Source organism: Somniosus microcephalus, chromosome 1 (genome assembly GCF_052327205.1).
Source record: "Somniosus microcephalus isolate GS21.2 chromosome 1, FLI_Smic_1.0, whole genome shotgun sequence".
In the NCBI taxonomy this organism is placed as follows: domain Eukaryota; kingdom Metazoa; phylum Chordata; class Chondrichthyes; order Squaliformes; family Somniosidae; genus Somniosus; species Somniosus microcephalus.
The window spans coordinates 462,208,566-462,222,273 of NC_140987.1; the positions used below are offsets into that span (position 1 = coordinate 462,208,566).

At 62.5% G+C, this 13,708-nt stretch overlaps 1 protein-coding gene across 2 annotated transcripts in view; it reads right to left on the minus strand.

Moving 5' to 3' along the window:
- The window catches only part of fhl1a (four and a half LIM domains 1a), a 172,536-nt gene that overhangs the window by 1,896 nt on the left and 156,932 nt on the right, over positions 1-13,708 (minus strand). For both annotated transcript variants that reach the window (XM_086002362.1, XM_086002358.1), the window contains exons 4-5: positions 12,347-12,516; positions 1,602-1,788 (exon numbers count right to left, since the gene is read on the minus strand). In XM_086002362.1, the coding sequence (XP_085858488.1) occupies positions 1,602-1,788; positions 12,347-12,516 (357 nt within the window). The remainder of the gene's footprint in view (positions 1-1,601; positions 1,789-12,346; positions 12,517-13,708) is intronic.

Below are 13,708 nucleotides of genomic sequence, written 5' to 3' on the forward strand. Positions count from 1 at the left end.
CTAAGTGGGGTAGAAGCAAAGGGATCTCGGAGCACAAATTCACATCACTGAAAGTAGCGATACAGGTTAACAAGGTCATTAAAAAGGCAAACATTACACGAGTTTATTTCTAGAGGGATGGAATTGAAAAGTAGGGAAGTTATGCTAAACCTGTATCGAACCTTGGTTAGACCACACTCGGAGTACTGCGTACAGTTCTGGTCGCCATATTATAAAAAGGATATAGAGACACTGGAGAGGGTGCAGAGAAGATTTACAAGGATGATACCAGAAATGTGAGGGTATACATATCAGGAAAGGAACAGAGAACTTGAAAAGAGAAGTCTGAGGGGTGACCTAATAGAGGTCTTTAAAATTATGAAAGGTTTTGATAGAGTGGATACAGAGAGAATGTTTCCACTTATGGGGAAGAGCATAACTAGAGGCCATCAATATAAGATAGTCACCAAGAAATCCAATAGGGAATTCAGGAGAAACTTCTTTACCCAGAGAGAGGTGAGAATGTGGAACTCGCTGCCACAGGGAGTGGTTGAAGTGAATAGTTTAGATGCATTTAAAGGGAGGTTAGACAAGCATATGAGGGAGAAGGGAATAGAGGGCTATGCTGATAGAGTTAGATGAGGAAAGACGGGAGGAGGTTCGAGTGGAGCATAAACACCGGCTTGGGCCGGATGGCCTGTTTCTGTGCCGTATATCCTCTGTAATCCTATGTAAATTGTTGCCTGTTTTTCTGCAACAACATGCTTGAGAGCTTTGTGGCGGAAAGGGCGGCTGGAGGTGGAGTGCGAGCTTTGCGAAGACAAAAGGGTAGAGGGTGGTTTTTGAGGAGCAGTGGGGTGAGGGCGGTGTTGAAAGGAAAGTACCTGAAAATAGGGAACCGTTTACAATGTCAGTTAGCATAGGGGGGCTTGGAAGGGAAGTTGGGTGGTCAGTGGTTTAGTGGGAATAGGGTCAAGGGAGCTGGAGGTGGGTTTCATGGACAAGATGGGCTCGGAGAGGGCATGAGGAGATACGGGAAAAGTTAAGAACTTGAATTTCATGACCCGTGAACCAAGTTTCATTCAAAGCCATGAGGTCAATGCAGTCATCCACAATAAGCTCATGGATGGCAAGGGCCTGGTTCGCAAGTGAGGGGAGGAAATGCGGAGCGAGACGGTGATTGTTGATCGCTGGCAGGATCCGTGGGGTCAGCCCCCAGTGGGGTGAGGTCTGCCCCCCCCCCCCAGTGGGGTGAGGTCTGCCCCCCCTCCCCCAGTGGGGTGAGGTCTGCCCCCCCCTCCCCAGTGGGATGAGGTCTGCCCCCCCCCCCCCAGTGGGGTGAGGTCTGCCCCCCCCCAGTGGGGTGAAGCCTGCCCCCCCCCAGTGGGGTGAAGTCCAGCCCCCCAGTGGGGTGAGGTCTCCCCCCCCCCCCCCCCCCCCCCCAGTGGGGCGAGGTCCAGCCCCCCCAGTGGGGCGAGGTCTGCTGGACAGGAAGGTTGGTGAGAGGTGGGATGGAGTAGTTGCGGTTACCACTCATAAGTGGTAAATTAAACCATCTCTCTGTGTGTTACAATTTTTAGCCCGTGATTTAAAAAGTAAAGTGGCTGTTAGCCACAACTTACCAGTCACAGGCTTGAGACAGGCACCACATTTCTTGGCAATGAAGTTGCTGTAACAGTCGACACAGTAGACGGAGTTCTCGTGGGCAGTGAATCGCTGCCCCGCCAGCTGCTTCCGGCAGGTCTTGCACACAAAGCACTCCGAGTGCCAGGGCTCGTCGCGATAGTTCACCCCTCCACTGGTGATGGCCTGAAACAGAGCAGCGTCACATTGAGAGACCGCACCCTCGCATCGTAGTACAGGAAACTCTCTCTTATCCGGGACCAGCGTGGTGCCAGTTGATCAAAAAGTCTGGATTACAGAGAGGTATACTTACCAAGGTAAGAGAGCCCCGTACACGGCCACAGATCCAGGCATCCCTGTTGCATGGCAACAGGTGCAGGAACCCCGGTTACACGGCCACTAATATGAAGTAAAACTTACCTGAACCTACTCCTGAATTTTGCCGGTTAAGAGAGATTTCCGGTTATTTAGGTGCTGGTAAGTCGAGAGTTTCCTGTAAATGTGAATCAAAGGCACCTCGTGCTCTACCAATCGATTATAGGGAAATATCGGACAGCAAAAGACCCACTGGTCCATCCAGTCTGTTCTTGCCTCGGCCCACTCCCCATCTCTAACCTCCTACAGCCTCCGAGATCTCTGCGATCCTCCAATTCTGGCCTCTTGTGCATCCCCGATTTTAATCTCTCCACCTCTCTCTCCTTAAAACCGACCTCTTTAACCGAGCTTTTGGTCATCTGTCCTAATATCTCCTTACGTGGCTCGGTGTCACATTTGTGTTTGATAATCGCTCCTGTGAAATGACTCGGGATGTTTTATGACGTTAAAGGTGCTATATAAATACAAGTTGTTGTTGTTGCCTCGTGCATCACAATACCAACACCCAGAGCCATGTGATCTCCTGGGAGATACAAACCGAGGGGAATTAGGTTGGGAAATTCCTCTGCGACCCACCTCGGCGATCGAGACTAGTCCAGTTGATCATTCTGTCCCTGCAGTGCCCACCTTCTGTAAGAAACAGGTCCAGCTCTTGCTTGAAAGGATTCAGCGGATGGGCGAGGTAGGGGAAATGTGTGTTTGGGGCTGGGTGAGGCCTGTGTTTGGGGCTGGGCCGGGCCTGTGTTTGGGGCTGGGCCGGGCCTGTGTTTGGGGCTGGGCCGGGCCTGTGTTTGGGGTGGGCCAGGCCGGGCCTGTGTTTGGGGTGGGCCGGGCCGGGCCTGTGTTTGGGGTGGGCCGGGCCGGGCCTGTGTTTGGGGTGGGCCGGGCCTGTGTTTGGGGTGGGCCGGGCCGGGCCTGTGTTTGGTGTGGGCCGGGCCGGGCCTGTGTTTGGGGCTGGGCCGGGTCTGTGTTTGGGGTGGGCCGGGCCGGGCCTGTGTTTGGGGTGGGCCGGGCCGGGCCGGGCCTGTGTTTGGGGCTGGGCCGGGCCTGTGTTTGGGGTGGGCCGGGCCGGGCCGGGCCTGTGTTTGGGGCTGGGCTGGGCCGGCCCTGTGTTTGGGGTGGGCCGGGCCGGGCCTGTGTTTGGGGTGGGCCGGGCCGGGCCTGTGTTTGGGGTGGGCCGGGCCGGGCCTGTGTTTGGGGTGGGCCAGGCCGGGCCTGTGTTTGGGGCTGGGCCGGGCCTGTGTTTGGGGTGGGCCAGGCCGGGCCTGTGTTTGGGGCTGGGCCGGGCCTGTGTTTGGGGCGGGCCGGGCCGAGCCTGTGTTTGGGGCTGGGCCGGGCCTGTGTTTGGGGCCGGGCCGGGCCTGTGTTTGGGGATGGTGTGTGTGAACCTCGTTTTTGGAGAATGTTGTTTTATTGTAATTTATAAAGTGACCCTGTGAGAAATGGGGGTGTTTGACTCCAGAAATCCACCGAGTGATTATACCAAAAGGAATTTAATCCAGAGACCCGCGCTTTCAGATCTGAGTTGCAGTTTCATTCATATTAATATTTGGCTCCTGGCTTTCTGTGTGATTTTTTTTTTAAAGAGGTTTTCCTCATTTAAATACAGACCGGCCTAAATAATAAAATAGATTAAAACACTTTTACTGCTGCCCACCAGGGGGAGACTGAACACCAGTTTTGCTGCCAAGAAATATTAGTTCCCTGGTTGAGGATCACAGATCTGTGATCTGTGATCTGTGATCCTCAACCAGGGAACTAATATTTCTTTGGTTGAGGATGTTCGATAATCGCTCCTGTGAAACGCTTTGGGACATTTTACTACGTTAAAGGCGCTATATAAATACAAGATGTTGCTCCAGCTGGAACAAAGATTCCAGGCCACAGCTTTATTGGAGAGAAATAAGGGTGAGGGCTGAATGCATCAGATAAAAGCTGCAACACGGTTGACTAACTCAGACTTTAACTTTGGACTCCCTCGGTGTCTCTCTCTCTCTCTCTGTCTCTCTCTCTCTCTCTCTCTCTCTTTGTCTCTCTCTCTCTCTGTCTCACTCTCTCCCTCCTTTTGTCACCTCCCTATCCTCTGTTTACGACCAGGCACCCCTGTCCTTATCTCTGCCGTGCCTCTGTAACTTGACCATTCGCGAGCACATTTTGCCCGTCACTCTGAGTCCGAGCCCATTACTTCTGTCTCCCTTTCTCAAGGCCCCTCTGGGTCCTTCTCTCCTGTCTCCTCTGTCACCCATTTGTATCACTTTTCACCTCCTTTTAAAATTGTACTGCCTCCTCAGCTCCACCCCAGATTACTCCGATACCCTCCCTCCCCAAACCTCTCCTTCCATGTAAACTCTCCTACCCGTAGTCACAGCCACCCCCTCAACCATGCCATCTCCTGTGGCCTCTCTACTGCCTGAGTCTTGCTCGCAGACACGGCCCTCTCCGACCACTTCCTTCTACCACTTATCACCCACATCCACCTAACCCCTTCCAACCCCAGTTCCTTCGACCATTCCTGGGAAGAAACTCCCCTTTAAGCTGCCAATTGTCTAGCCTTTGACCTTCCATTCACCACGATATTTTTGCAGCTGCCAATCTGCTCATACACTCACCTCCACCTTTGACCCGGTAAAACCTTCGTTCTCTCACCCTGGTGCAGGGATGTCGTGTATTGATTGCGAGTTTGACACCAGTCAATACGGTAATGTAATGTGCATTGCATTATGGGAATTACCCGGGAAAGCAGCAGTCGGCCATTTTAGGAATAAAGAGAACATCGCAGTTAGAAGCCTGTCTGCCTGGTTCTATGTTTTTATGGGGCAGTAATTCCTCCCCAAACACGTGAGTACGGACGGGGTACTCGCGCGTCTGCGGAGGAAATGCCGGTTTTCAGCATGCACAGCGCATGCGCTGAAAACCGGCATTTCCTCTCCTCTAACCCAAGAGGTGAAGAGGCTAGCGCGTGCGCTGTAGGGGGCAGCGCGTGCGTCTTGGATTTCCTCTGTTTTGGGGGATTTGCGCATGTCTAAAGGCCTCCGGTCTTTACGCTTGTAAAAAGCACACGTAAGTATTTATTTTTACAGGTAAGTGGTGTTTTAGTGCAATTTAGAAAAAAAATTTCCACAGGTTTATTATTTTAAAGAATCTACAATAAGGTAAGTTTAGTTTTAGACCCTTTTTATTAAAAATTTATTTTTTTCAAAAAAAAAAATTATTGTTTAAATTTTTTTTAACTTATTTATACTTAATTTAATGATTGGGATGTTTTTTTTAAATTTTATTTAAAGTTTAAGTAGTGTTTTGGGGTGCAGTACTTCTCATGAGTTTGACAGTTCTTACTCTCAAACTTATGAATGAAGTTTCCCCTCCCCTGATTGGCTGAACAGTGCTCACCTGACCCCAGCCGGCACATCACACTAACTACGCCGCTGGGTCAGGTTAGCACAGCGCGCCGACATCAGAACCGGGCCAGTGACAGGAAATCCACTGCGGGCCAGGTTTCAGATGTCGGCGCGCCGGGTAAGTGCACATCGGGGGCTTGCACGCGCGGAAAGCCCCCGACACCGAGCTCTGGGCCAATGCGTTCATACAACACTGGCGACGAGGATGGGACCAGTTATAGGTTCGATAATGTCCATGTCCCTCAATTGTTTTATTTTGGCCTCTACTGCCCCCCTTAAGTTGAATGGTATACGCCTGAGTGGCTGGGCCACAGGCTTCACTTGTGGGTCGATATACAAACTGATCTGTTTTGTGTTCAGCCTTCCTACTCCCTGGAACACCTTTGGATACCGCTGTTCTAGTAGCTGTCTTACATCTACCACAGCTGAGACATCTGCGCCTATTTTTAAAACTCCCAGTTTCATGGCTGTCGCCCTTCCTAGCAACGGCTCTCCATGGCCTTTACCACAATGAACTCCACCTGCTCAGTTCTCTTACCTATTGTAATCCCACATGTGAATATACCTTTAACTGACAGTGGTCGGCTAGAAGCATAAGAAAATAACTTTCTCTCTCTGTCTTAGGGACATGGGACATCCTGGAATGGAAAGGTGACCCCTGCCTCCTCTTCACTACAAACCATCTCCTCCACCCTCGCCTCCCCGGCCTCCTCCACCCTCGCCTCCCCGGCCTCCTCCACCCTCGCCTCCCCGGCCTCCTCCACCCTCGCCTCCCCGGCCTCCTCCACCCTCGCCTCCCCGGCCTCCTCCACCCTCGCCTCCCCGGCCTCCTCCACCCTCGCCTCCCCGGCCTACCTCCAACCTCGCCTCCCCGGCCTCCTCCACCCTCGCCTCCCCGGCCTCCTCCACCCTCGCCTCCCCGGCCTCCTCCACCCCCGCCTCCCCGGCCTCCTCACCCCGCCTCCCGGCCTCCTCCACCCCCGCCTCCCCGGCCTCCTCCACCCCCGCCTCCCCGGCCTCCTCCACCCCCGCCTCCCCGGCCTCCTCCACCCCGCCTCCCCGGCCTCCTCCACCCCCGCCTCCCCGGCCTCCTCCACCCCCGCCCTCCCCGGCCTCCTCCACCCCCGCCTCCCCGGCCTCCTCCACCCTCGCCTCCCGGCCTCCTCCACCCTCGCCTCCCGGCCTCCACCACCCTCGCCTCCCCGGCCTCCTCCACCCTCGCCTCCCCGGCCTCCTCCACCCTCGCCTCCCCGGCCTCCTCCACCCCGCCTCCCCGGCCTCCTCCACCCCCGCCTCCCCGGCCTCCTCCACCCCCGCCTCCCCGGCCTCCTCCACCCCCGCCTCCCCGGCCTCCTCCACCCCCGCCTCCCCGGCCTCCTCCACCCCCGCCTCCCCGGCCTCCTCCACCCCCTGCCTCCCCGGCCTCCATCCACCCCCCGCCTCCGCGGCCACCTCCACCCCGCCTCCCCGGCCTCCTCCACCCCGCCTCCCCGGCCTCCTCCACCCCCGCCCTCCCCGGCCTCTCCACCCCCGCCTCCCCGGCCTCCTCCACCCCCGCCTCCCGGCCTCCTCCACCCCCGCCTCCCGGCCTCCTCCACCCCCGCCTCCCCGGCCTCCTCCACCCCGCCTCCCCGGCCTCCTCCACCCCCGGCCTCCTCACCCCGCCTCCCCGGCCTCCTCCACCCCCGCCTCCCCGGCCTCCTCCACCCCCGCCTCCCCGGCCTCTCACCCCCGCCTCCCCGGCCTCCTCCCCCCGGCCTCCCCGGCCTCCCCCGCCTCCTCCCCCCCCCGGCCTCCTCCACCCCCGCCCCCCCGGCCTCCTCCACCCCCGCCCCCCCGGCCTCCTCACCCCCGCCCCCCCGGCCTCCTCCACCCTCGCCCCCCCGGCCCTCCACCACCCCCGCCCCCCCGCCTCCTCCACCTCGCCTCCCCGCCTCTCCACCCTCGCCTCCCGCACTCCTCCACCCCGCCTCCCCGGCCTCCTCCACCCTCGCCTCCCCGGCCTCCTCCACCCCGCCTCCCCGGCCTCCTCCACACCGCCTCCCCGGCCTCCTCCACCCCCGCCTCCCCGGCCTCCTCCCCCCCGGCCTCCCCGGCCTCCTCCCCCCCGGCCTCCTCCACCCCCGCCCCCCGGCCTCCTCCACCCCCGCCCCCCGGCCTCCTCCACCCCCGCCCCCCGGCCTCCTCCACCCCCGCCCCCCCGGCCTCCTCCACACCCCCGCCTCCCCGGCCTGCTCCCCCCTCGCCTCCCCGGCCTCCTCCACCTCGCCTCCCGGCCTCCTCCACCCCCGCCTCCCCGGCCTCCTCCACCCTCGCCTCCCCGGCCTCCTCCACCCCCGCCTCCCGGCCTCCTCCACCCCGCCTCCCGGCCTCCTCCACCCCCGCCTCCCCGGCCTCCTCCCCCCCGCCTCCCCGGCCTCCTCCACCCTCGCCTCCCGGCCTCCTCCACCCTCGCCTCCCGGCCTCCTCCACCCTCGCCTCCCCGGCCTCCTCCACCCTCGCCTCCCCGGCCTCCTCCACCCTCGCCTCCCGGCCTCTCCAACCTCGCCTCCCCGGCCTCCTCCACCCTCGCCTCCCCGGCCTCCTCCACCCTCGCCTCCCCGGCCTCCTCCACCCCCGCCTCCCGGCCTCCTCCACCCCCGCCTCCCCGGCCTCCTCACCCCCCGCCTCCCCGGCCTCCTCCACCCCCGCCTCCCCGGCCTCCTCCACCTCCCGCTCCCCGGCCTCCTCCACCCCCGCCTCCCCGGCCTCCTCCACCCCCGCCTCCCCGGCCTCCTCCACCCCCGCCTCCCCCGGGCCTCCTCCACCCCCGCCTCCCCGGCCCTCCTCCACCCCCGCCTCCCCGGCCTTCCTCCACCCCCGCCTCCCCGGCCTCCTCCACCCTCGCCTCCCCGGCCTCCTCCTCACCCTCGCTCCCCGGCCTCCACCACCCTCGCCTCCCCGGCCTCCTCCACCCTCGCCTCCCGGCCTCCTCCACCCTCGCCTCCCCGGCCTCCTCCACCCCCGCCTCCCCGGCCTCCTCCACCCCCGCCTACCCGGCCTCCTCCCCCCGGCCTCCTCCACCCCCGCCCCCCGGCCTCCTCCACCTCGCCTCCCCGGCCTCCTCCACCCCGCCTCCCCGGCCTCCTCCACCCTCGCCTCCCCGGCCTCCTCCACCCCGCCTCCCCGCCTCCTCCACCCCCGCCTCCCCGGCCTCCCTCCACCCCCGCCTCCCCGGCCTCCTCCACCCCCGCCTCCCCCGGCCTCTCCACCCCCGCCTCCCCGGCCTCCTCCACCCCCGCCTCCCCGGCCTCCTCCACCCGCCTCCCGGCCTCCTCCACCCCCGCCTCCCGGCCTCCTCCACCCCCGCCTCCCCGGCCTCCTCCACCCCCCGCCTCCCGGCCTCCTCCACCCTCGCCTCCCCGGCCTCCTCCACCCTCGCCTCCCCGGCCTCCACCACCCTCGCCTCTCCCCGGCCTCCTCACCCTCGCCTCCCCGGCCTCCTCCACCCTCGCCTCCCGGCCTCCTCCACCCTCGCCTCCCCAGGCCTCCTCCACCCCCGCCTCCCGGCCTCCTCCACCCCCCGCCTCCCCGGCCTCCTCACTCCCCGCCTCCCCGGCCTCCTCCACCCCCGCCTCCCCGGCCTCCTCCACCCCCGCCTCCCGGCCTCCTCCACCCCGCCTCCCCGGCCTCCTCCACCCCCGCCTCCCCGGCCTCCTCCACCCCCGCCTCCGCGGCCACCTCCACCCCCGCCTCCCCGGCCTCCTCCACCCCCGCCTCCCCGGCCTCCTCCACCCCCGCCTCCCCGGCCTCCTCCACCCCCGCCTCCCCGGCCTCCTCCACCCCCGGCCTCCTCCACCCCCGCCTCCCCGGCCTCCTCCACCCCCGCCTCCCCGGCCTCCTCCACCCCGCCTCCCCGGCCTCCTCCACCCCGCCTCCCCGGCCTCCTCCCCCCCGGCCTCCCCGGCCTCCTCCCCCCCGGCCTCCTCCACCCCCGCCCCCCCGGCCTCCTCCACCCCCGCCCCCCCGGCCTCCTCCACCCCCGCCCCCCCGGCCTCCTCCACCCTCGCCCCCCGGCCTCCTCCACCCCCGCCCCCCCGGCCTCCTCCACCCTCGCCTCCCCGGCCTCCTCCACCCTCGCCTCCCCGGCCTCCTCCACCCCCGCCTCCCCGGCTCCTCCACCCTCGCCTCCCCGGCCTCCTCCACCCCGCCTCCCCGGCCTCCTCCAACCCCGCCTCCCCGGCCTCCTCCACCCCCGCCTCCCCGGCCTCCTCCCCCCCGGCCTCCCCGGCCTCCTCCCCCCCGGCCTCCTCCACCCCCGCCCCCCCGGCCTCCTCCACCCCCGCCCCCCCGGCCTCCTCCACCCCCGCCCCCCCGGCCTCCTCCACCCCCGCCCCCCCGGCCTCCTCCACCCCCGCCCCCCCGGCCTCCTCCACCCCCGCCTCCCCGGCCTGCTCCACCCTCGCCTCCCCGGCCTCCTCCACCCTCGCCTCCCCGGCCTCCTCCACCCCCGCCTCCCCGGCCTCCTCCACCCCCGCCCCCCCGGCCTCCTCCACCCCCGCCCCCCCGGCCTCCTCCACCCCCGCCCCCCCGGCCTCCTCCACCCCCGCCCCCCCGGCCTCCTCCACCCCCGCCCCCCCGGCCTCCTCCACCCCCGCCCCCCCGGCCTCCTCCACCCCCGCCCCCCCGGCCTCCTCCACCCCCGCCTCCCCGGCCTCCTCCACCCCCGCCTCCCCGGCCTCCTCCACCCCCGCCTCCCCGGCCTCCTCCACCCCCGCCTCCCCGGCCTCCTCCACCCTCGCCTCCCCGGCCTCCTCCACCCTCGCCTCCCCGGCCTCCTCCACCCTCGCCTCCCCGGCCTCCTCCACCCTCGCCTCCCCGGCCTCCTCCACCCCCGCCTCCCCGGTCTCCTCCACCCCCGCCTCCCCGGCCTCCTCCACCCCCGCCTCCCCGGCCTCCTCCACCCCCGCCTCCCCGGCCTCCTCCACCCCCGCCTCCCCGGCCTCCTCCACCCCCGCCTCCCCGGCCTCCGCCTCCTCCCCCCCGGCCTCCTCCCCCCCGGCCTCCTCCACCCCCGCCCCCCCGGCCTCCTCCACCCCCGCCCCCCCGGCCTCCTCCACCCCCGCCCCCCCGGCCTCCTCCACCCCCGCCCCCCCGGCCTCCTCCACCCCCGCCCCCCCGGCCTCCTCCACCCCCGCCCCCCCGGCCTCCTCCACCCCCGCCCCCCCGGCCTCCTCCACCCCCGCCCCCCCGGCCTCCTCCACCCCCGCCTCCCCGGCCTGCTCCACCCTCGCCTCCAACAAGTGTCAGTAAGATGGAGACCCTCCGATTTGTTGCTTCTGCCCAATGAGGCAACCTTTCCTGCCACAGCTCTGAAACAGTCTAATCAACGTCAGAAATGGCATCCTCTGTGACTATGACCATCATGGTCCTCCTCCTACCAGTCTGCGCCCTTTGACACGGTCGACCATACCATCTCCTCCACCGTCCAGCTCAGTGGGATTGCCTTCGCCTGGTCCTACTCTTGCCTATCCAATCATAGCCAGAGCATCACCAGCAATGGCTTCTCTTCCTGCCCTCACACCGCTGGAGTCCCCCAAGGATCTTATCCTTGGCCACATCATCCAGAGACATGGGGGTCATCTTCCACACGTAGGCTGCTGACGCCCAGCTCTAGCGCTCCACCACATCTCTCGACCCCTCACTGCTTGTCCGACATCGCGTGCTGGATGAGGTACAATGTCCTACGGTAAAGTAAGACTGAAGCCTTTGGGAGATGGTATAAATCAGGTGATATTGGATCAGCCGCCCGGTATACATATCTCCCGATTTACGCTATCGGCCAAAGCCAAAATTACCCCCACTGTATCTGGCCATAAATTCCATCCCCTCACCACTGATTCTATCCTGTTCTCCGACACTGGCCCGGGTAAAACTGGACCTCGCTGACCTCCAATTCAACCCCAAGCTCAGCTTCCGAGTATTTCAAACATTAATATGAGCACAACGACCCGCGACCGGATGAAACTCTGCGATGCCTGTGAATTGGGGGACACAGCATGTTCCTCGCACCTGTCCCGCTCTGCGTTTTAGCAGCTGCTGTCTGTCTGATACACTGGGTGTGGCCGTGCCTGACCCTCGGACTCTCCCACCTTTCTGCAGTGTGTCTGATACACTGGGTGTGGCCGTGCCTGACCCTCGGACTCTCTCACCTTTCTGCAGTGTGTCTGATACACTGGGTGTGGCCGTGCCTGACCCTCGGACTCTCTCACCTTTCTGCAGTGTGTCTGATACACTGGGTGTGGCCGTGCCTGACCCTCGGACTCTCTCACCTTTCTGCAGTGTGTCTGATACACTGGGTGTGGCCGTGCCTGACCCTCGGACTCTCTCACCTTTCTGCAGTGTGTCTGATACACTGGGTGTGGCCGTGCCTGACCCTCGGACTCTCTCACCTTTCTGCAGTGTGTCTGATACACTGGGTGTGGCCGTGCCTGACCCTCGGACTCTCTCACCTTTCTGCAGTGTGTCTGATACACTGGGTGTGGCCGTGCCTGACCCTCGGACTCTCTCACCTTTCTGCAGTGTGTCTGATACACTGGGTGTGGCCGTGCCTGACCCTCGGACTCTCTCACCTTTCTGCAGTGTGTCTGATACACTGGGTGTGGCCGTGCCTGACCCTCGGACTCTCTCACCTTTCTGCAGTGTGTCTGATACACTGGGTGTGGCCGTGCCTGACCCTCGGACACTCTCACCTTTCTGCAGTGTGTCTGATACACTGGGTGTGGCCATGCCTGACCCTCAGACTCTCTCACCTTTCTGCAGTGTGTCTGATACACTGGGTGTGGCCGTGCCTGACCCTCGGACTCTCTCACCTTTCTGCAGTGTGTCTGATACACTGGGTGTGGCCGTGCCTGACCCTCGGACTCTCTCACCTTTCTGCAGTGTGTCTGATACACTGGGTGTGGCCGTGCCTGACCCTCGGACACTCTCACCTTTCTGCAGTGGGCACAGTGCTTGGCAAACTTCTTCTCGTTACAGGGGACACAGTAGATTTCATCTCCCTTTGGGATGAAGCTTTCTGATCCGATTTCCTTCAGGCAGCGATGGCAAGTGAAGCAGCGTTCATGCCAGTGAGATCCACCATATTCAAAACTCTTCGTCCCTGCAGAAAATAGTGGAATAATGTCACTGCTCGCTGCACAATTCGAAGCCTCTAGCCCCTGCAGTCGACAGGCGGGTCAGGTGTCACGTGGCTGTGTGTCACATGATCAGATGTCCTGTGGTCAGAATGTCATGTGATCAAACCTCCAGGAATGTCGCCAACCAGAGTCGCCAACCCAACGGGTGCACTGTCAGAGAAATACAACATGGTGCTGGGAATGGACAGCCCAGAGAAACACAACATGGTGCTGGGAATGGACAGCCCAGAGAAACACAACATGGTGCTGGGAATGGACAGCCCAGAGAAACACAACATGGTGCTGGGAATGGACAGCCCAGAGAAACACAACATGGTGCTGGGAATGGACAGCCCAGAGAAACACAACATGGTGCTGGGAATGTTCAGCCCAGGATTCAGAGAGAGTCTTCAGATTGCCAAAAGAACCAGGGGGGGAGATGAGAATTTCTTTTCGCAGAATTAACCGGGCTAGTCGGTAACCGGCACAGAGTTAACCGGACTAGTCGCTAACCGGCACAGAGTTAACCGGGCTAGTCGCTAATCGGCGCAGAGTTAAGCAGACTAGTCACTAACCGGCACAGTGTTAACCGGACTAGTCGCTAACCGGCACAGAGTTAACCGGGCTAGTCGCTAATCGGCACAGAGTTAAGCAGACTAGTCACTAACCGGCACAGAGTTGACCGGACTAGTCGCTACCTGGTGCAGAGTTAACCAGGCTAGTCGGTAACCGGCACAGAGTTAACCAGACTAGTCGGTAACCGGCACAGAGTTAACCGGGCTAGTCGGTAACTGTCACACTGTTAACCGGACTAGTCGCTAACTGGCAATGAGTTAACCAGACTAGTCGCTAACTGGCGCAGAGTTAACCGGACTAGTCGCTTACTGGTGCAGAGTTAACCGGGCTAGTCACTAACCGCTGCAGAGTTAACCGTGCTAGTCAGTAACTGCCACAGAGTTAACCGGGCTAGTCGCTAACCGCTGCAGAGTTAACCGTGCTAGTCGGTAACTGCCGCAGAGTTAACCGGGCTAGTCGCTAACTGCCGCAGAGTTAACCAGACTAGTCGGTAACTGGCACAGAGTTGACCGGACTAGTCGCTAACCATCGCAGAGTAAACCGGGCTAGTCGCTAACTGGCGCAGAGTTAACCAGACTAGTCGGTAACCAGCACAGAGTT